Raw genomic sequence first — 21,359 nt, forward strand, 5'->3', positions numbered from 1 at the left:
GTCTCGAAAAGGTAACTTCATTTCCGAATCGATGATTTTATAATGTATCTAATCTATGTTAACAAATGAATAACTCTTTACTTCCGATATGGAGCTTAAAATGATGTTAACGAATGAATGATTCTTACAAGGAACATTACCCAACTGTAACACACCGATTCTTATGAAGCTTGGTACACAGGTACAGCACTGGAAGATATTACACACTTTTTCTTTTAACTTCGAAGTTATAAACGAAATCGAAAAATCGAAAACTTCGAAGGCAACTAATTTTAATACTGAAAACATTCATTCGTCGAATTTGGAAAATATGACCAGACGTTGTCAATATTTACGATCTGTGTACAAATTTTTACAAAAAAAAAAAAATAATTTTTGTTCAGAAATATCACTTTCACGCTCTTCTCGAACAGACTGTAAATGAAGTTTTACAGCGTAAAAAGTTAAACCCTTTGCACTATGAAGTCACCTCTGGTGTGAAATTTCATGCAGTTAATAAAACAAATTAGTGCGGAGCAGTTTTATTCAAAATTGCTTTGAAATTATATGTATGTATATAAAAGTCTTAAATTATATATTTCTCAGTATAGTAAATTAGTGTTCTTTATCAAATGTTCAAATACGATCGCATTGAATCACGAATAAAATTTATCTCTATAAACATCAGACTACGAAGATCGATTAGATGGTAAATTACATTGTACCAATGGTAAATTCTTCAGACAAACATAATGGATGTTTTGCATATTCAAATCGAAAAATAAAATGCGAACAACAGTCTACTTTTGTGAAACCTGCGCCAAGAAGCCATTTCTACATGTAGCAGATTGTTTTAAAAAATACCATACTTTGAGAAAATATGAATAAGTAGTTATAAGTAATTATTAAAAAGTAATTGGATTACTCAGTAATTAAGAATAAGATATTGCATAATGACTAAAAAGAAAGTAATCAAGAATTATTTAAATAACTAATTTCTAATTCAAAAGTAATTATTCCAAATTGTAATGGATACAAAAGTAATAATTACTTTACAGCTCTGCCGACCGTCGGGGAGGAGGGTTAATATTATAGCTTCTTTATGACTAGTCATTTTGTTAATAAAACATTAAACTTTAAATAATTACAAGCAAGTACTTTATACCTAACATGTGATACCAAAACTAATTTGTTTTCTGTAGACCACCTGCAAGGCATTTAATTTGTTATTCGAGATTGATAGTGCTGCCAGCCATTATCGATATTGTTACTGGTTGTCAAAGATATACAGAATCTGGCAGGACGCGTGGTACAACCGAGCAGAGGGTGATACTACATGCAAAAATAAATCGAAAGAAAAGAATAACATTTTTTCGTTTGACGCTTCGTTTTCGAGAAAATCGAATTTGAAAATTCTATCTAGTACGCGTACAGTGAACTGTCTCCCCAAGTCATTGCTCGATACAAGTTTCCTTTTGCTTACCTGTCGTAATGTTGACCTTTCTAATGTTTACATTTTGTCTTCAACCATACGACTTTCTTCTACTTTTAGTGTGTTTCGATCAGTCAAGCTGTGACAATGTCTACTTATAGCAATCGCGAATACGTTGAAATGATAAAAGCATTAGGAGCTTGTCATAGAAATGCAACAGCAGCAGCTGAGTATTATAGGCAACAATTTCTAAATCGCAAAAACAAGTGAGAATTCTCTTCAGCCAAAGGAAAAAATAATAAATGGTTTTATTCAAATAAAACGTCAAAAATTCATTAGCATCAGTTCATGACTCACTAATAAGGCGAGCAATGATATGTACGCGTCAACAAGGACAGCACTCTAAACATTTTATTCAACAATGTTATGCAATTAACGTTAGAAATATCAATAAAATTAATAAATGTATTAACCATACATTAACATTTCTTATTTGTAATACATATCTAAACTTAGAGGCGGTACAGTACTGCACGCGTACTGGATAGAATTTTCAAACTCAATTTTCTCAAAAACAAAGCGTCAAACGAAAAAATGTCATTCTATTTTTTCGACTTATTTTTACACGTAGTATATCACCCTGTGCTCAGTTGTACCATCCGTCCTACCACACCATGTATAATTAAAACGTATACGTCATCTTGTGGAGAAATTAAAATTATTTGCCGAAATATCGATACATTAGCATGCGATCCGAAAGTTACGAGTGCTCATGGAGGGTTAAAACAGAGTTGGCTCAGAACAAACTAAGAAAAAAATGATAGTGCAAAGGTTTAAGAATTCTATGAAGGAATGAAGTAGCGGACTTACCGGATTCCCCCCTGGTATTGGCATCGGGAACGGAAGATCTTCTCCTGTTGCTCCAAATCCTTTCCTCCACCGATCCTCCGCATCCACTGGCGGCACCTCCGCTCCCGCCGCCGATGGACCCGCAACTTCTAACCCTATCCAACTGCTCTCTGGAGAAACTCTTTGGATTGAACAACAGGTCCCCGGCACTGCGGCGTTTAGCAGCCATGGCCAAGGCATTAGCACTAGCACTAGCACCGACACTGACATCCCCGGAGCAAGCCAGAAGGCTGAGTTTCGTCCTGGAGTCTGCCGCCATTAACGCCGACTCGAAGCTTCCGCGCCAAGAAAACCTTTCGTAATCGCTAGCTTCTCGTTCCTCGCCTTCCTGTCCCGTCGATACTGCTGGATGGTTGTTGATCAGCAGCAAAGGATCGTGGGACTTGGATCTGGGAAGTTGCAAATGCGCCGACGAAGGTGTGTTCGTCGAGTCGGATGTAGAATCGTCGTCTTCCGTGGTGGATGCCGAAGAGGGCGTTCGGTGGTGTTGAGAGTATCGTCTCCAGCTTGTGGAGTGATGCTGCACGGTTGGTCCGCCTTCGGAGACCTCGTGCATCAGAGCTACCAATCGGCTACCAATATGGTGCATCACTTTAGCGATTAACGGTGGACTGCTGTGCGGAGTCGAATTGGCGTCGGAGCTCGCACCATCGCCAGCCATTTTCGTGAAACTTTGAACCAATTTCTGATACACGAAAGCGGTGTCTCTGCCTAGACACGGTTGCATCCCGGTTGGCCCAGTTTTATCCTCCCTGTCCTTATCCAGCAGAGTGTTATTCGACGCGGTGTCGAATTTATTGATAATCTGTTGACAGCTCTGGGAGATCTGCTCCTGCAGCGCCGATCGACGGCCACCGGCTGCCCCCTCTAAATCGGAGCTGGTGTAATCCGAGCTATCGTACGAATCGGACCACGTGTCCTCGGAACTGAGGTATTCGACTATTTCACGCACTTGCTCGTCGCGTATTCCCGGCACCGTTTTCATCAACCTGGTAAGCTCGTTTTCAAAATACACCAACTGTGGCGGTTTCGTGCGGTTTTGCGAGCATAGTCTGGCTTTCGTCGCGTATCCAGGTAACCGAGGACTGGGCGCAGGCGAGACTCCGCTCGAATTAGTACTGCCAGCGTTCGGATTCTGTCCATTCGAATTAGCGACCATAGTTTTAAAGAATTGTCTCATTTTTGACATCATCAAATTCGTTTCCTCGTCGCTGGACCAATTATTGAAGCTGTCCTTTCTCGAAAGTGACGGGTTAGGTAAGTGGGGTAGCGCGGCGTGACTCAAGGGATGATCCATTTTAGTCTTTCTACACTTTTCAACCCCGGGCGATCTTTCCGTAGAGGTTTGACTCGCAACTTGAGCATTTTCGCCGTTTTCCTTGCCAGAGCAATCTTTTCCAGATTCTTGATTAACTTCGGCGTTGATTTGAGTATCGTCGGGCAGCTTTTGGTGTTGAAGAAGATCGTCGCAGCTACCAACGAATCCGGAATCTCTCGATTGCTGTTTAGATCTTTGATTGTAGGTCGACGAGTCTCCTGAATTTATTAGAATGTTTCTCGCAGAGTCTGCTTGCGATGCCGAAGTCGCCGAAGAAATAATGGTGGTCGACGCTAACGAGGAAGAAGACAACGCGCACTCGGGTTGCGGCGTCTTTGCTCTGTCCGAATCCTCCGAATTGATAGCTTCCGCTTCGTTTTCCATCACCACTTCTCCTACGAGGACCATCTCCCTGCTCGGTTCTGGCGTTTTGTTCCTGTCGTCCGGGACACGTGGACTCTGAGTTCCCAGATTTCTAGGTTTTTTCTTCTTACGTTTCACAGTATCGAATTGTCCGTCCGTTCCAAAGGCAGCGGTTTGGCCGTCGTCCGCTCCGTCGGTCTCCGTGGAGGAACCTTCCGACTGACTCTCTTGCGCATCTTGGTTCAGGCTCAAATCTTGAAGAGAATTTTGCGAGCTTAAATTCTGCGAGCTCTGCGTGAGAGCTAACAAGTTATCCAAAGACGAACTGTGCGATCTACCGGTACCTCTGGCACGGACCAGCTTCTTTTTTCTCTGCGCTTCCGGGCTGGGCCTTCCCTCGGAGTCGCTACCAACGGAGCCATCGGAGTCGCGTCTATCTTGATCGAAACCAAGAAACTCCGAAAGGAAGTACTTCTCCAGTCTCGAGGAATTCAAGAATCCTTCTCCAGAGCTCGATCTCTCTTGACTCTGTCCCGCACCCGGAGCTTCGTCCTGTCCGAGCGATTCCAATCCCTCGGAATAAATAGAGGACGTCTCCGACAAACTGTCGACTTCGCGCGAACCCATGCTCGAGTTGTTGCCATCTCCTCCGAGACCGAAGAAAAAGTATTTCTCCAGCTCGGAGGCGGACGGTGGCCTTTGCTTCTTCGATGGGCTACCTGTTGCCAGACTCGGCTCTGCTTCGCTTTCCTCGCAGGATTCCTCGACGATGGTATGCAAAGTAAAGTCGATGGCCTGCCTATGGTAACCCCTGAGCTCTTCTTCGCGGTCACCAAGGTTGTTCGCTTCGTCTTCCGAACTCTCCTCCGTCGCAGTCGTAGCGCCAGGTTCGTCCTCGTCGTGCGACACCTCTTCCACCCATGAATCATCGTCGGCTAATCCTTCCTCCAGTATCACGATCCCACCGCTCCCTGAATTGTCATCGCTGGATTGCGAGGAGGCACGTGCACGCGTACCTTCGCGATGCTCGTTAACCTGCCGCTCCCTCGAAGAGTTTTCCTCGTTATTTTCCTGCCGACTGACCACCTTCGTGCAGTTCTTCACCGAAACATCGTCACTTTCACTGGCACTACCGACACTCAAACCACTGTCAACTTCCGGCTCCGAATGATTCGCGATAGTACTGGACAGCCGTTTCACCATAAGGGGTTTCCTCGGTCCCTGACCATTTTTACGATGTGGTTGCTCGGCTACGGCTTCCAGCGCCAGCTGGAAGTATCCAGCCAGACCCTGACTAGCCATATGCACTTCATCCGGCTGCAACAAGGTCGTCGTGTCCGAGGTGATAACGCTGACAGGTTGGTACGAGGCTTCCTGAGTAATCATCACGAGGCTTCTATATTTGTTGTTGTTGCCGATATTGTTGTTCTGGACCGTCGAGGGAAAGCGTTGAACGGGATCTTTGGTCGACACGGCAGGAGGGAATCCATTCTCCTTTCCGGTAGACGGGCGTCGCTCGACTGAGCGAAACCGTGTCGATACCCCCTCTTCGAGGCAGCCACCACCGACACCGCTATACTCGATGCCACTACCACCTTCACCACCCCCACTTTGTAGCTCTCCTACAACCTGACTAGAAGCAGGACACTCGCCGCTCACTGCACGCGCGCTACAATCATGCGCACTCTCTGCCTTACCTGCGGTGTCTGCGCTCTCCGCGCTCATTGAAATCTCTCGAATCTCGTTGGTTAGCGTATCGCCCACCGCGCTGCCCGCTCTTTTTAATTCGACTCCATCGCGACTCTCCTCCTGCGGGTCGTTGTCTTTCGCGCCATCTTTGGCCTCTATTGTCGCCGATCTTCCGCCGTGGCTCGCAACGGATCGATCATCCTTCGCGGTAATCGGCATTGAATCATTCTCGGTACGCGCGCTTACGACACTTTCGCCGTTGTTTGCATTATCCGGTGATTGCTCAACGTCCAATCTCTCGTACTTTATATTCCATTTCATTCTGTTCGATGCGGTAACGCTGGATTCCTCGGCATCCTTGAATCTCTTCGGTTGCCACGATGTTCTCTCGTCGTTTCTTTTGTTCAGTTTCGACAACAACTCGCCGTTCACAGCCGAAAACGACAATTCGTTGCTATCGTAATGCGAGGAGACGCTGGCCGACGTCACCTCGTATTCGTGAAGTTCGTCGCTGCTCGCCTCGCTTCCAGTCGCGTTCGTCTCGTTGCTCGTGAAACTGTCGGACCCTGAAAGCGCGCTCGAGTTCACCGTCGCGTTGAAGTTTGAATTTAAATCTGTCGGTGTGTCACCCTCACGGTTATCGTTGCCTCGATCGGGAGTATCGCACGACGTTATCTCCGATAATGCGGTCGAGTTATTGATTCCAATTTCGCGATAATCCTTACCGTTCGATCGATTGTTCCCTGCGTCGCGAATATTCGTAGGCGTCGAAACGCGAAACTTGGATGCCTCGGGGCTACTCTCAGGGGACGAGTGATCGACACTCGGAATTTCTGATTCGGAGATTTCCAACGAGTCTGGGATTATGTTAGGATCCCAAACGTCGGCGGATAGAAACTTTGCTTGATCGTCCGAATCCGTAGATTCGTTGCTAGACGTTGCTCGACTCGTAGCTTCGGACCTATCGATTTCCGAAACGTTTTCTTCTTTGTCGTACAATTTTCCTTCAAAGTTCATTTCTGTTTCCGACGCGACGCTTTCGCTGGAATTGTTGACGATTATCGGCTCGATGCTATCGGGATCCAACGTTTTCACGGATTTAAGTTCTATCTGGTTTTCGGAGCAATCGTTATCGCTCGCGATGTACATCTCTTCGGGCATCGCGCAGTGGTGCAACAACACAGGACCGTTGTCCGGTTCCGGGTTGCTCTTCTTTCCACGAACTTTCCGTTTTTCGTTAAGCTTCTCGTGTCGTTCGGGCATCGTATCATCGTTGCCCGGCGAGGCTACCTTTTCCTTGTAATTGGATCGCATTCTTTGCTCCTCCTCCGAACTGTCTCTGCTGCTGTTCTGTGCTCGACTGTCGCTAGGGTTTTCAAAGTTCGATTCCTCGCTGAAGAATCGAACGTATTGCAGAACCACAGGCTCTTCTTCCGGCAGAGAGGTCACTCTTTTCAGCGTAATGCCGTCCTCGGCGGCTGAATCGGAATCGTCGTCCTCGTCCCCGTTGTCTTCGATGTCGTTATCGCTGGTGAGAGAGTCGTCGTTGACGACAAAGACCCTCGAGAACCTATGGGAGGACGAGTCGTCGTCCAAATCGCTGCTGTCCGCGGAAGATCGTCCCGAGGAGCTGCCAGAATCCTCGTGCTGGTACATCCTTTGTCCCCTCCTGCTCTCGAAGGACACGGTCCCGGAATCTTGGCACGCGACTTCCTCGTTTTCCTTTGTCTGGTTCGTTTCCTCATCGTTCTGTTGGCTCTGCTCGGTTTTCTGCTCGTCCAATTTTCCCCGGATCTTCGCAGACGACTGCTCCGTAGTTTTAGCTTCGTTTGCGGCATCGTACGCGATCTCGCTTCGAAAAGAGTCCGCCTGCTTCGATATAGAGCTCGCTCCAGCGTCGTCATTTTCGTCGCGATTGATCTGCAGACCGACCAGTCGCTGTTGCAGCACTTCCGTCGTAGGAATGGGCGACGTTTCGACGCCAGACCCGTATAAACGCGGCGTTAACACTTGGTCAGGCCTGAAAGTACAGGTTGTCGGATCGAAGACACCCGTCAACCTTGGATCGAGCCTGGTCTCGTGAAGAGGCTGATTGAACCGAGGATGCCAAGCGAACCAGGGCGCAGCTGGGTCGCCTCTCAACCTCAGTGTTCCTGGTTCTGCATGGGCATCGCTGCTGTGGCTAATCATGGAGGATGCGGCGGCTGCAAAGTCCCCTGTCCAGAGAGCAGCTGGAACGGGCACCGGATATGGGACGGGCACTGGTATCGGCACTGGGACCGGGAGCACGTTGGCACCTCGTGAACCTCCGCAGGCCTGCGCAGAAAAATATAGCGTATTACTGGAAATGAGGTTTAATGAAATAATAAAATACTAATTTTATTAGTTAAAAGCTTTGATTTTATTTCTAAAATGTCACGAATAAGCTGAGATCTTTACTCTACGAGGAGTTGATCACTAGACTGCGGATCTTTATGCAAAATAAAATATTCGCGAACGTGCCTATAAAAATTTAACTTAAATTGGAATTTATTTTATTCTGCAGATATTATAACATCAACTTTACTATCAATCTTTTTTATATTCTTGCATATTGTTTGCGTTTTGTAGTTTCTTGCACGTTCAAATTTCCTATAAATGCATAAAGATCCATAGTCTAATCATGACTAACAGACAAACGTTATAAGTAAAAGGTAGAAAGAACTTCTGAATTGCTTTATTTCCGCATATTTATTATATAATTTGTACATAAAAATTAATTCTATTATGCTATGGTACCTCAAAAAAGATAACAGTAATAATTACAATTTATATAAGCGCTGTAAATACCTTTCGTACAAAGTTAAAGTATACAATAGCTGTATATGTTGCAGTCTTTATATATCCCTTTAGGCTCTAGGAAACTATAGATAGGGTTCTCAATGGCACTTGAGAGGGTAAGCCATGTCATATACATTGAACATATATTCTCAGTGCATTTATTATTGTGGTAAAATAAAAAATTGAATTATAGTAAATATTCCAACATGTATAACTTCAACATTCGGATTTAATAGAAGAAGGAGGATGACTACTCGATGTCGAAGGGCACGTAACGTACTGCTAATAAATTTCTTATCAGTGGAGGCGTAGAGAAGATACGAAGGTCAACTACGTTTTTTTTCTTTTTTTCTTCTTAATGAAATAATATAGTTTCTTGTAAACATTCTGATAGAATGTCTCCAAACGAATACATAGTTTTCTTTTTGAAGTTTATAAAGTTTACAAATACTCAATAATGTTTAACAACAAATCTTAAATCTTTCGACGAATCCGTTATTATATTTCAATTACATTATTAACACGTTGGCTACCAAACTAACACTCGTGAAAATTTCTACAAAGTTAAAATTTTGTCTCGAGACTATCGAAGATTGAATAATTTAACATTCGTCGTAGTATTTAATTCTTTAACGTCGCCAAATTCACGAAACCTAATCAGATTAATTTTTATTATTGCCTTATCTTAAAAATCAATTTCTTTAGCTCCTTGACCCTTTCGATCTTCGTGGAACATGTACAGTCAGTCCCATAAGTATTCGTACTCTCTATGTCTATTGAAGAATTTGTGTAAATTAAATTATAGGTTGGAAAGATAAATAAACCTTTCCAAATAAACGTTTCATCATAAATACGTACATAGGTAAACTTTATTCATGTATGTATTTATAATGAAATATTTATTTGAAAACCTGAAACCTATTATCTAATTTAGATAAATTTCTTCAATCGACATAAAGGGTACGAATACTTATGAGACTGACTGTATATTCCAGTAAATGTTTTTGGTTGTCTTTGGCCAAATTACAATAGAGACTCAGGAACATATTTAACCCTTTCGCGTCGAATGTCGCTGATAAGCGACATTCACAAGATGACCTGTGGGGACGCGATATCGTTTGCAGTAAAAATGATAAAAGATCGGAATCACGATATGAATGTAAAAATTGCAATGTTGGCTTATGTATAGATCCCCGTTTTAAAATATATCATATCAAATTACATTACTAATCTTCACATATTAATAGATTAACTAATTTGCGTTTCATTCTTAATTATATTAAAGATTTATCGTAAAGTTTAGTAAATATGTAAATCCCTATATTACCTATAATTTTGTAAGTATTTTCATATTAAAAATGTGAATTATACTTGTCATATCGGAGCAACGATTGTTCTATTCAGCACAGTTGTTATTTAAGACTTAGGGAAACGTACATTACCGCTCAAAAGTATCCGGACACTTGCTTCTCTTCTATAAAACATAGTTTAACTTTGTACGAAAGGTATTTACAGCGCTTATATAAATTGTAATTATTACTGTTATCTTTTTTGAGGTATCATAGCATAATAGAATTAATTTTTATGTACAAATTATATAATAAATATGCGGAAATAAAATTCCTGCCTAGAAATAGAAAATCTAATGGAACGGTCTTAATGCTTAAAATAATCTCAAGTTCCACTTTGTTTCATCTCTATGATTAAAAACGAGTTCAGGGAGCTCTTCGATATGTATTAAATGCCTGCAAACTGTTGACGATATGTTTATGTTCTCTTGAGAGAGATAAGAATTAGTGCAAGATTAGTGCAAGCGGTAATATCTAACCGCGGGGGATACATCGATTTATCCCGTATTTACTTTTAGTGTAGTACTGGTAAGTTCCACATACGTAATTTTTCATTTAAAGCGTTAGATATTTCGTAAGAAACTAATAAAAATCGATTTTGGTTATTACTTTAGGTACTTACATAATTTGTATGCAATGCCAATACATATATGTATTTCGCAAGTATCCAGATACTTTTGAGCCGTACTGTATATGTATACAGAAACCATGCGCACTGTGCATATTTCTAGTAAGTGCGCTTCCGTTCAAATGACGGTACTTCGGCGTACTGGACCGCCGAAGCGAAAGGGTTAAACAATAAAATAAGGCCAAATGTTTTTTTTATGGGACCAAGTGGCAGTGATGCTTTACCAGATGCAAGAAGTTTCAATCCGATTAGTCCATTGGTCTCGGATTAAAAAGCAGTACAAAATTTTTCCTTTTTTTGCATAAAAAAAACAGGTAAGAAATGACAAATCGCAAAATGTCTTGATAATGGGACCACCGAGGAGATATGCTCTACAAGATGCAAGAGCCATCTCGGCGTAATCGGTGAACACATCTTAAAAAATACACATGTCGAATTGAGTAACCTCCTCCTTTTCGAAGTTGGTTAAAAAAAAAGAAAAAATGAATATTACTTGCGCGTTGGGTAAATTATCCCTTCTTATCTGAATACAGCCTTGATTAATACAATTAATTTCTAAACGAGAGACGAATAGAATCCTAGTAGAAGAAAATCGGGTCCAAAGGATTAATGAAAAAGTCGTGGCATCAATTTCTGGATGACATGGCAACCAATGTGCTAATGTAATTACTAAACTGCGGATCTTTATGCAAAATAAAATCTTTGTAAACGTACCTACAAAAACTCAATCAACTTTACTATCAATCTTTTTTATATTCTTCCATATTGTTTGCAATTTGTAGTTTCTTGCATATTCAAATTCCCTATAAATGCATGAAGATCCGCGGTTTAGTAATTACTATATAAATCTGAATAAAAGTTCCAGTTCTACTGTATAATTGGTACTGGTGAAACTCACCTGACAAGGCGCGGTGCCACGTCCAGGGCAGCAGCTCCAATCCTGACCAGTGTTGGTCGCCGTTCCGACGTTGTTCGTTGCGATAGTAATCGGCACACCAGGTGGCAGAGGCAAAGTTCCGCTCTCGAAATAATCCCAGTCGCAATCCTCCAGGGATTGCGTGTGACTCCCGCCGCGCGGCAACCCGTTCAGGAAAGAGGAACTGGAGCAACTGCTGTCAGCGTCGTCCTCTTCGCGTCCGGATGACGAATCCGAGCTGATGAAGACCAGTCGCCTGTAGTCGACCACTGGCTGATCCTGTCCCGGGTTTCCCGTTGGACTGTGCTGTCTGCCACCACGACTGATCACGTGCAACGCTTGAAATCCCTGGAGTTCCTCCGCGCAGCAGCTCCTCGCGTGCGATCGCCCTCTCCGTCGCGAACCTTTCGAATACACCAATTCTGATATTACTCGGAACGTTTCTCGTTTCCCGATAAGATCAATGGAAAGAAAAATATAGTTTCGATAACGCTTCCTTATCGGTGTTATTAATGAGAATTATCGCTATTGATTGCGATGTTATCGCGTCGAATTTGCCAACTGTAACAAATCTGCTCTATACATGTACGCTGAACCGTAGAAAGATCCTCTTTTTTTTTTTCGAACAGTATATCCCAAATATCACACTTTACTATATTTTTTAAGATAATTTAGTATGTTATTTAAAAATGGTTTTGTTTTGATTTTTTACTAACCCAGCTCCGAGGCAGATAACAATTACAATGCCACAACTTTGTTTATTTAAGATATTTTTGAATAAAAAAATTGTGATAGATGCACTATGAAACGTTCATTCGAATACCTTTAACCATTTGCACTCTGCGCCATCTCATTGCAAAATGTGCGAACAGGAATTGCATTAAATTAAATAGTCTAACTTTAGAAAGGTGTCAATTTTGGTATTATTAGAATTGATTATAAATTTTTATAACTTTTTTGAAGGGTTGACACCACTGCAAACATAAAGGATCTTTCAAAAGAGGCTTCAGAAAATGCTCTATATCAATTAAAGAAATTTGTTTAATTTAAATGACAGGCTTCATGTTTCCAAATCAATTCTCCATTATAACTATGTACATGAACAAACTTTCCACATGTATATATTTACAATTACAAATTTATTTGGAAACATGAATCATTCATTTAAATTAGGCAAATTTCTTCAATAAATATTGAGGGTACGAATACTAATGGGACTGACTGTATGGTATATTGTAATATATATTGAATATGTCTAATTGGTACATTTTAAATAAAGTATACATGATTGTAATTGAACATAATTGAAAGTGTCCAAAACAAAACCCTGAAGCCTCTTTTAGAAAACCCTTTACTTTATACTCCTTCCATGTAACTCCTACTCATATACTTTTCCCTGAATCTCTGTACATACACCATATTTTGGTTTGCTTTCTCGTGCAATTTCGATAAGAAAATTTCATTTTTTAAAAATTTTTCCTAGCATAAATTTATTCTACATAACCACTAATAAAATTTGCTAGACTTACGATGTCCCACATAGGGGACATCCGAGTGCAAATGATTAAACTTATTACCAGAGAATCTTCCGTTTGGCCAAAAAGAATTCTCAAATATGCACCTCTTTTTCTTGGTTTCTTTCTCCTAGGTAGCCTCTTAGTCCTTGTTAACCCCTTAAGCTACAACCACGTGTGAGACTCGTGGTCGGATATTCGGGCCAAAACTGATTATCACGAGCCTGGCTTGTGGTGTATTGTTCGGACCAAATGTAAACATTACACTTTGGTCACAGACTGTTGGAGCTTAAGGGAGGGCGCCGAGGCCAAAAAAATTGTTTAAACATTTCTTTGTTTACACCATTGAATTCAGCGTCAAAAACTATATAAAAGTACAAAGTCTCAAAATAACTACTCGTAGCTAGTTTTAGCCTCGGCGCTCTTCCTTACATCGTAGCTTAAGGGGTTAAACTCCAATTTTGCGCGTTGTAAAGAAATTTAATCTTTTTGGTTATCTTCTCATTCTTTCTTTTTTTTTATATATATATAATTAAGCAATTACAATCATAGAGAATTATTAGCAATTAGGTTAGCGTGTTACAGTGGCATGGTTTGTAAGTTTCAGTTACGTACATTCTAGAATTTACTATTTCGTGTGATTACAATATGCGAGTCTATATTTAGTTAATTAAATCTATTACAAAGTTCCAGAGGGTAGTATCTTTTCAATCTACGCGCATGAGCTGTAGTGTCTCTGAGTTGGATGACAAGAGGATTCGAATGACTAGTGTGGCGTGAATTATAGCGGTTGCTGTATCGTGAAATTTCTTCTTTTATTGTGAGCATCTTTAAGTCACGATGAATTACTTCATTGGTAACATACCAAGGTGCATTAGAGACCAGTTTTAGTACTTTAGATTGTATTATGTTATCCCAAAAGTTTCTTTCCCTTTATTAATAAGGAATAAATGCACAATATTTTATGTTTTATGTTACATTACTGAATTGTGCACGATTCATTTTGCTCCATTATTGTTACAACATGAATATCTATGAAATTAAATTGTCTATTTATATAAACACGACCACATAAAATAATTGAGTGCAACTCGCGAAAGAAACTTTCGGGACAACCTAATAGAATCTCGATGTTAGAGTTGCTCGCAATGCCCCACAATTGTATCCCATAAGTCTATATGGGCTTTAACATGGCTTTGTATAGGATGAATTTACTTTCCATTTTTAGATTCGATCGTAGGAGCCAGTAGAATTTTTTAACTCTTCTTTTGAGGTTATCTTCTCATTGACGAGGACGTATACAAACAACACGAGTCGATATACCTATATGATAGTTCTGAGAGCGGTATCGTTCAAATGGAAAAGCGCATGCGATGTAAGCAACGCTCAGCGTGTCGCGACTAGTAGGTTACCCATCGCTCAACGCGTAGAAATGCCTCCGACCGCAAAGGGTTAAGGATGAAAGAGAGATCGCGGCTGGACTTTAAACGGAAACAGTATCAAGGAAAGCGCGTTAGCGCAAGTTACCGGAGTCGGTGACACGGATTGAGAAACCAGCAGCTACGACATTTCCCATCGGAGGAAATGTAAATGACCGTTTAAGGTGTTCAGGCGCGAATCGCGAGCAGTCGAGCTAAATATAGTATTGCACGGGTCACTGATCGTTCCGCGAACTACGCACCGAAAAATTGTTTTCACTTCGAATCTTGAATCACTCGGTTCGTAGTAAGTACTTGTGATCACTTTGATATCAAAGCATAAATGTTGGACTAATAGATGTCGTGCGAATCATTACCATCTGAATGTTTCACTTTTTAGAGTTAAATTCATTGAAAATTCTGACTGCGAGTGTGGTTGTCCAGAGCAAGATCTCAACCATGTTATCTGGCAATGTTCATTATTCGACAAAGATCGTAATGATATGATTTATAAATGATGTAAAGTCGGATATTATCCTCCATATACGGTGGATGCTTTTCTGTACAAGCCTCTCGTCCAACGGCTGCTAATTATTTACAAATTTCTGAAAAACAATTGTGTATATCCTTAATGATAAGCCTATTATTCTTGATATTATTATTATTCTTGATTCATATGTTTTGTACTCTTTTTCGAAATTGTTTTGTCATATTGTATTGTATTTCATATATTATAATGTAAATCTATATATGTACTGATAATATGCACAGCTATGTGCATATTGCTAATAATCCCGTAGGGGGTTTAATAGCTTTAATAAAAAAAAGGAAAAAGATTTTCAAAATATTGTGAAAAGGGTCTCATCGAAAAATTCGTTTTAAGGGATGCAGTATAAAAATTTGGTCCTAATTACATGTATTTTTGTAAAAAGAATATTCATTTCAATTATGTCTCTTTTACATACTAACTCATTTAATTCGTAAAATCGCTCCTCCGTTAACCCAATTCTATGTATTTTTATAGTATATCAATCCTTTTAAACAATTTTTATGTAAGAATTTCTTTATATCTTAAAATTACTAATTTTATAATTTTATAAGAATATTTCTTTATTTTTCGTTAATAACGATCTTGGTGTCGTTCACATGAATACCAGCGAGCTATATTTTTCTTCAGGACTATGATTCGACGCCCATTCTAACAAATACTCTATAATTCTATTTAATATAGCTTGTTTCCTGTTTGAATATTGATTAATTGCGATACGAAATTTGAATTTTATACGATAATTAATTTCCAAATTACATGTTTCTAAAAATTACCAATTCCGTTATGTAATAAACCAGAAACCAGTGTTAAAGTTGAAGACTTAAAATAATTAGCGAATAAGAGAACTTTAGATTTTCTTATAGCGATTAATTTCGTTGCAACCTGTCGTAATAACATGTTTGAAATAACCTACTTTTAAGAACCACAAGAATGAAATCTTTCCATTCCATCTCTTTCCACTCCAAAAATCGCCGCTGAAATCCTCGAAAAAGACGGGTCGACGCTGAAACTGTCTGTAACTTACGTACACACGACTATTTGTTATGCTTTATGGACCGGAATCTCATAGCTCCTGAAATATTGTTCTCCTCGGAACGATACGATTTCCATTGCAAACAAAGCTTTTCCCATACTTAACCCGTTAGCTATACAAGCCACACGATTTGAAAGAAAAATATGACTCAAGCTGGACAGAATTACGATATCATTACTTAAACAGCTTTACAATTACCATAAAACATCGAATAAAAGTTTTCTTTTTTAATTATTAAACGGTTTACTTACTTCCGTAATACATGAGTGGACTATGGTTGTTTATGTAAAATAAAATCTTTGCAAACTTACAAAAATTGAACCTTAAGTAGAAATTCATTTTTAATATGAACTTTACTTTCAATATTATTTTATATTCTTGCATATTGTGCGGATTTTCTAGTTTCTTGCATTTCAAATTTCCTATAAATGCATAAAGATCCGCAGTATGTATATGTATATAAGTAAAGAGTACTCTAAATAGAAGGTAGGATAGTCTAATATCTAATAAATTATTGTTTTTCAAAAAATTAATGTTTATTTTCTATATGTATGTTGTATCGAAAAGTACTCTACCGCGGAGAAAAATAATTTCCATGTACGTTACGTATTAGAAATATGTAATAATATCGAAACATCTGGACACAGCGAACAATACAGCGCAATAAACAATAGTACTGTAACCTTGTATGAATGTTGAACCAATCAAAATTGATTGAAGAATCGTAATAAACTAAAATACAATTAATTTTACTAGTCAATATTTATGAATATTACAAGTCATAACAACGGTCATACGATATTCTTTTAGTTTCCAATATATTAGGTAGACTGGAAAGTAATGTCGTTTCTTTTATATTAAATTCAAACAATTAATAAATTTCTATTTTTAATCAATTATGTAATCGCTCTCGTTATTTTTGAGTGGACTGCGATTATTTATTAGTGTGCAAATTTTGAAAGCCAAATCGGTAAATGAATGAGCTAATGATCGTTAAACAAGTATTTAAAATTGCAAAAACGACATTACATTCCAGTCTATCTAATATTATAAAAAAAAGTATAAATGTCACATTCGAATAAATCTTGGTAAAGGGGACACCTAAATAGGTACTTAATGGGTTAGCGTGATTCTAAACCGATGGTTCTCGAGATGACTTCCTCTGGAGATACACAAGAGCACTTGAAATATCAAATTCAGGTAGGGAAAACAGAAACTTGCCGAACGAGCAGCTTAACGGAACACAATACTTTAAAAAGCGACAGATGAGGACACGAAACTCGACACTCTGGACTGTGGAAATTCCCAAATCGTAGATAGTTGCTTGTACGATATAAATTCAATTTGAAGACAAAGAGTGGTTTATTATCAAGCACATATTCCAATGTTCTTAAATGTTCCAATCTTGCTATTTAAACCATCTTTAGGAAAGTTATATATTAAACACAATTGACTTACAAATTGTAGTAAATCTAATAAACAAAACAAGATATATTGTAAAACGATAAAAATATATATCGTTTAATAAAATAGCGACTTTGCCTTACTTTTTTATTCTTTACATTGCTTTACTATTTGTTTCTTTAAGAAAATTGCTTTCGTTTTCAATTCTTCTTGCTTCGTGAACGATTGAACTGCCTCGTTTGATGAAACTATATAATTTCCCCTGAGTTTCTATTTTCGTATTTTCAGTCCTGTTATTTTTTCTATCAATCGCTTTCATTAAAATACCACTTTGTTTGTCTTCTACCTAATTTTATTAATCTCACCTTAGTTTCTACTACACGTTTAATTCTTCGCTTCTTTCTATTACTCGCTTCTATTGAAAAAAGTCTTTTCCCTTTCTTCGTTTCTGCCTCGTGTATTATTTCCTTTGAAACAAATCAATTTTGTGTACCACACAATCTTATCAAAGAAGCCCTGAAAAGTCAGGTGGTGACACTCGAATATATTTAAACACTAGCATTAGTCTACTTTCGATCTCTAAATTTCTATCTCTGTAGCTAAACTATTGACGAACCTGTAGGAAAATCGTACTGCTCACGGTGTCATTCGGATTTAGGGTGCCGGCAGGTGTAAAGCGAGGATGTGTCACTGTTTACACTGTTTAGCAAGCGCTGTTTTCCATTCGGGAGGCTCGCCGACTAGTTTCCCCGTCGATGGTCGCTGTTTATCGTCCGCGTCCAAGTTCACGAGCTTTATCACAGACCGGGGAAACTTTGAAACGACTGCCGGTAGCACCGCAACTGAATTACTTTCGACTTTGGTTTCGTCATCGTGGCCGAGGTAAACGACACTGTCAAAGGGAACACTGGCGATTCGCGTGGGCTACCGCCGCTAAACTGAGAGCGTCTGTGCCGTGAGGCACACCTGAATCCTACAGCATCGGTCACTACCTTACTACGGCCAGAACAGCGTCTATAGTGGCGTCGCTATAATGCATTATGACGTGTACACCGGGTGGCGCGAATGAAATCCTCGACGAAGTCGGTCTACCGCGACGTCCGTGAAAACGACGATAACAATACACCATGGATGACAGCCAGGCCAGTGTTATACTATGCAAGGCTTGCACCATTTTTTTCACACCCTGGATCAGATCCGATACATGGTACAAGCAGGCCAAGTTTGTGGCTTGGTTGAAGTTACTTATGATAGCAAAAATATTAAATGGGATGTTAAGGTTAAGTGAGAACGCTGTAGTTGAAGTAATTAGGAAAAATTTTTGTAGTTAAAATTGATTACAAAATAACAATTTTTAAGTTGTATTTATTTTTTTTATAGAAGATAGAAGTTTTATAGAAGTTGTAATTATTTGTGAAAGCAGGAAAACTAAGGTTGAAGTTACTCGTGAAAACAAAGATCTTAAAAAGGTATTGGTATTTATGGAAGTAAGAATTTCAAGGTTGAAATTGTTTATAATTTATAATATTAGGAATGTTAAAGTCCAAATTATTTCGTTCCCTTTCTTTTTGTTTTTAGAAGGAATTCCCAAATTTAATTTAGTCTTGGGCTCCTTGAAGGTATAATATGTCAGTGGTGACAGGTGCGATTAAGGCATAGTGTTTTTATCGTGACCACCTTGACACAACTGAATCGCTTGGAAGTAAAGCACGAGGAAATATACAATTTTTGGTATTTGTATCGATTGGTTATTCACCCGATTATGTTTGTTCAATATTGTATAAACACATGTGTCTCTACTCTGTTTAATCTTACGTTTAATTACATACGTAACTTGGTACCTCGTCAACTTACAGTGGGTGTAGAAAGTATTCGTACACCGATCAATTTCCCAAAAAACTTTTCTGTGAAATTGTAGTTTCTTAACTTCTTTTTTTATAATCAATGATATTTTACATATTCTTAGAAGTCTCTAAGATAGATATAGTTCAAACAACATTTACTAGTTAATAAAATTTGCGAAACTAACAAAAAAATGTGAAAAGTGGGTAAAAGTATAGAAGCAATAAGTATTTGTACGATATTCTCATGACGAACCATTTACAGTAAAGTTTGTAACGTAAATACATTAGTTTATTGCTCCGTACGAATTATAAAACATCAAATTTCCAGTAAAGTACTTTTAAAAAAGGCTCTAATAGAGGAATGGAAGAAGATCCCACTTCGAATAACTAATAATTTAGTTAATTTAATGCTTAGAAGAGTTGCAATAATTATAAAATCAAAAGGAAATCCTACGAAGGAAGTACTATATACTCATAAATTAATGTAAATTTCTTTTTTTTTAATGAAATTTTCAAAATTAAACAGTTGTTCGAATACTTATTGCTTCAATATTTCTATCGATTAATTGTTTTTTTCTTATAGCTATTTTAAATAGCTAAAAATAGCTATTTTTTTGTAATCTATCTATTCTAGAAATTTCCGAGAATATGTAGAATGTCATTGTTTATAAAAAATAAGTTAATAAATTACAATTTTACATAGTTTTTTTGGAAATTGATCGGTGTACGAATACTTTCTACATCCAGTGTACGTAGATTTACGTAGAAGAGTAATTATTATACGGGTATGATTAAACACGTTGCCATCGTGTTGGATTAATTTACTGTGCAATCGCTTTAAACAGATGGACGTGACAACGGAGACAATCGTTATAATTTTTTATTTAACGGTTATGAGAAAAATTCCCTAGTTTACGGTGAATATGATATTCTCACGATTACAATAAATAACTGTACGTGCATCGTTTGTTGTACAAGCAATAGGAGAGTTTGCACAATGCCTGACGTATGCGAATACCTAAATAAACTATTTTTAATTCCATCGATACCGAATTTAATTATGTAATTTGACAATGCATCGCGAGCCAAATAATGACGCATAAATAAATATAAATACGTTGCAGAGGTTAAATTTATCTGTATATACCATAGTCTAAGTACTGGTTAATGGTTTGTTGAAATATATTATTCGAATCATTTAGAAATTTCCCTTTTTTTTCCTCGAATTATTCGAATACAGTAGAACTCCGTTTATCTGAACTTCAGTTATTGCAACGAATTTTTCGTCAGTGTCCGATTTAGCGAACTTCTGCTAATTTAGCAGTGCTAAACTCCTATTAGCTGAACTGCTGCCAAGCGTTACTCCAATTACACGAACACTCGACCAACGACCATATAAACATATTTTTTTTTTGTTCCATTCCTGGAAAGATGCACATTTCGAGACTGTTCCCTATGAAATAGATTCTAAACATATCGAAGCCCTCCGCGTTTTAAATGCAATTATTAAATGGTTGAAAGCACAACCGGAAGCAAATGCAATTAATTTGAAATGTTTGAATGACTTGGAGGGTCTAGCATCAGAAAGACTTTAAATGAAAATAATTACCTCTGTTCTAACAAAGCATACTTTACATTTAATATTTTATGATATATTTATTATCATAACACATTCGCGACCGGCAGATATTTTACGTTTCTAAATACTGATGAAAATAATGGGATTTTGAAGCTGGACGTCGCAAATTAGTATCGTTAGGGGGAAGATAAAAATTACAAAGTATGTTTTGAAATATCAATGTTGTAAATATGCAGCGTATAAAATAAAACGATTTTCATAATTTTTTCATAACCAGAAACAGAATTTAAAGTGACATGAATCACGTCAGTGGTCGCAAATGTGTTAATACTTGATGTTTATTAAATAATAACAAATATCTATACTTGTTATCTATAATCTTTAACCAAACGAACATTGTATTTACCAAGCACTTCTCAGTTCATAAAGATTAAAATATTGCTATAAACCGAGAAATGAGCTAAAAGTATGACCAAATGCATTTATCTGAGCGAAAAGTTGCAAGTAGTGGGAATGATAGGTGAATTCCTATTATACGAACCTACTCGGTTGCATGAACTGTTTATTCGCTGAGAGATTCATATAAATGGAGTTTTACTGTAGGCCCAGCCCTA

General features: G+C 38.5%; 1 protein-coding gene and 1 long non-coding RNA gene across 4 annotated transcripts in view; both read right to left on the reverse strand.

Annotated features, from left to right (window-relative positions):
- LOC128875706 (uncharacterized) overlaps nucleotides 1-21,359 on the reverse strand; it is a 100,889-nt gene that overhangs the window by 37,636 nt on the left and 41,894 nt on the right. For all 3 annotated transcript variants that reach the window (XM_054121532.1, XM_054121533.1, XM_054121534.1), the window contains exons 9-10: nucleotides 11,386-11,807; nucleotides 2,282-8,006 (exon numbers count right to left, since the gene is read on the reverse strand). In XM_054121532.1, the coding sequence (XP_053977507.1) occupies nucleotides 2,282-8,006; nucleotides 11,386-11,807 (6,147 nt within the window). The remainder of the gene's footprint in view (nucleotides 1-2,281; nucleotides 8,007-11,385; nucleotides 11,808-21,359) is intronic.
- LOC128875711 (uncharacterized) lies at nucleotides 16,729-18,505 on the reverse strand. The gene is made up of 3 exons (XR_008456868.1): nucleotides 17,939-18,505; nucleotides 17,466-17,838; nucleotides 16,729-17,390 (listed from the first exon to the last, which is right to left on the reverse strand). It is a non-coding gene; the product is annotated as an uncharacterized LOC128875711 (long non-coding RNA).

Source organism: Hylaeus volcanicus, chromosome 4, assembly GCF_026283585.1.
Source record: "Hylaeus volcanicus isolate JK05 chromosome 4, UHH_iyHylVolc1.0_haploid, whole genome shotgun sequence".
Taxonomy (NCBI): Eukaryota; Metazoa; Arthropoda; class Insecta; order Hymenoptera; family Colletidae; genus Hylaeus; species Hylaeus volcanicus.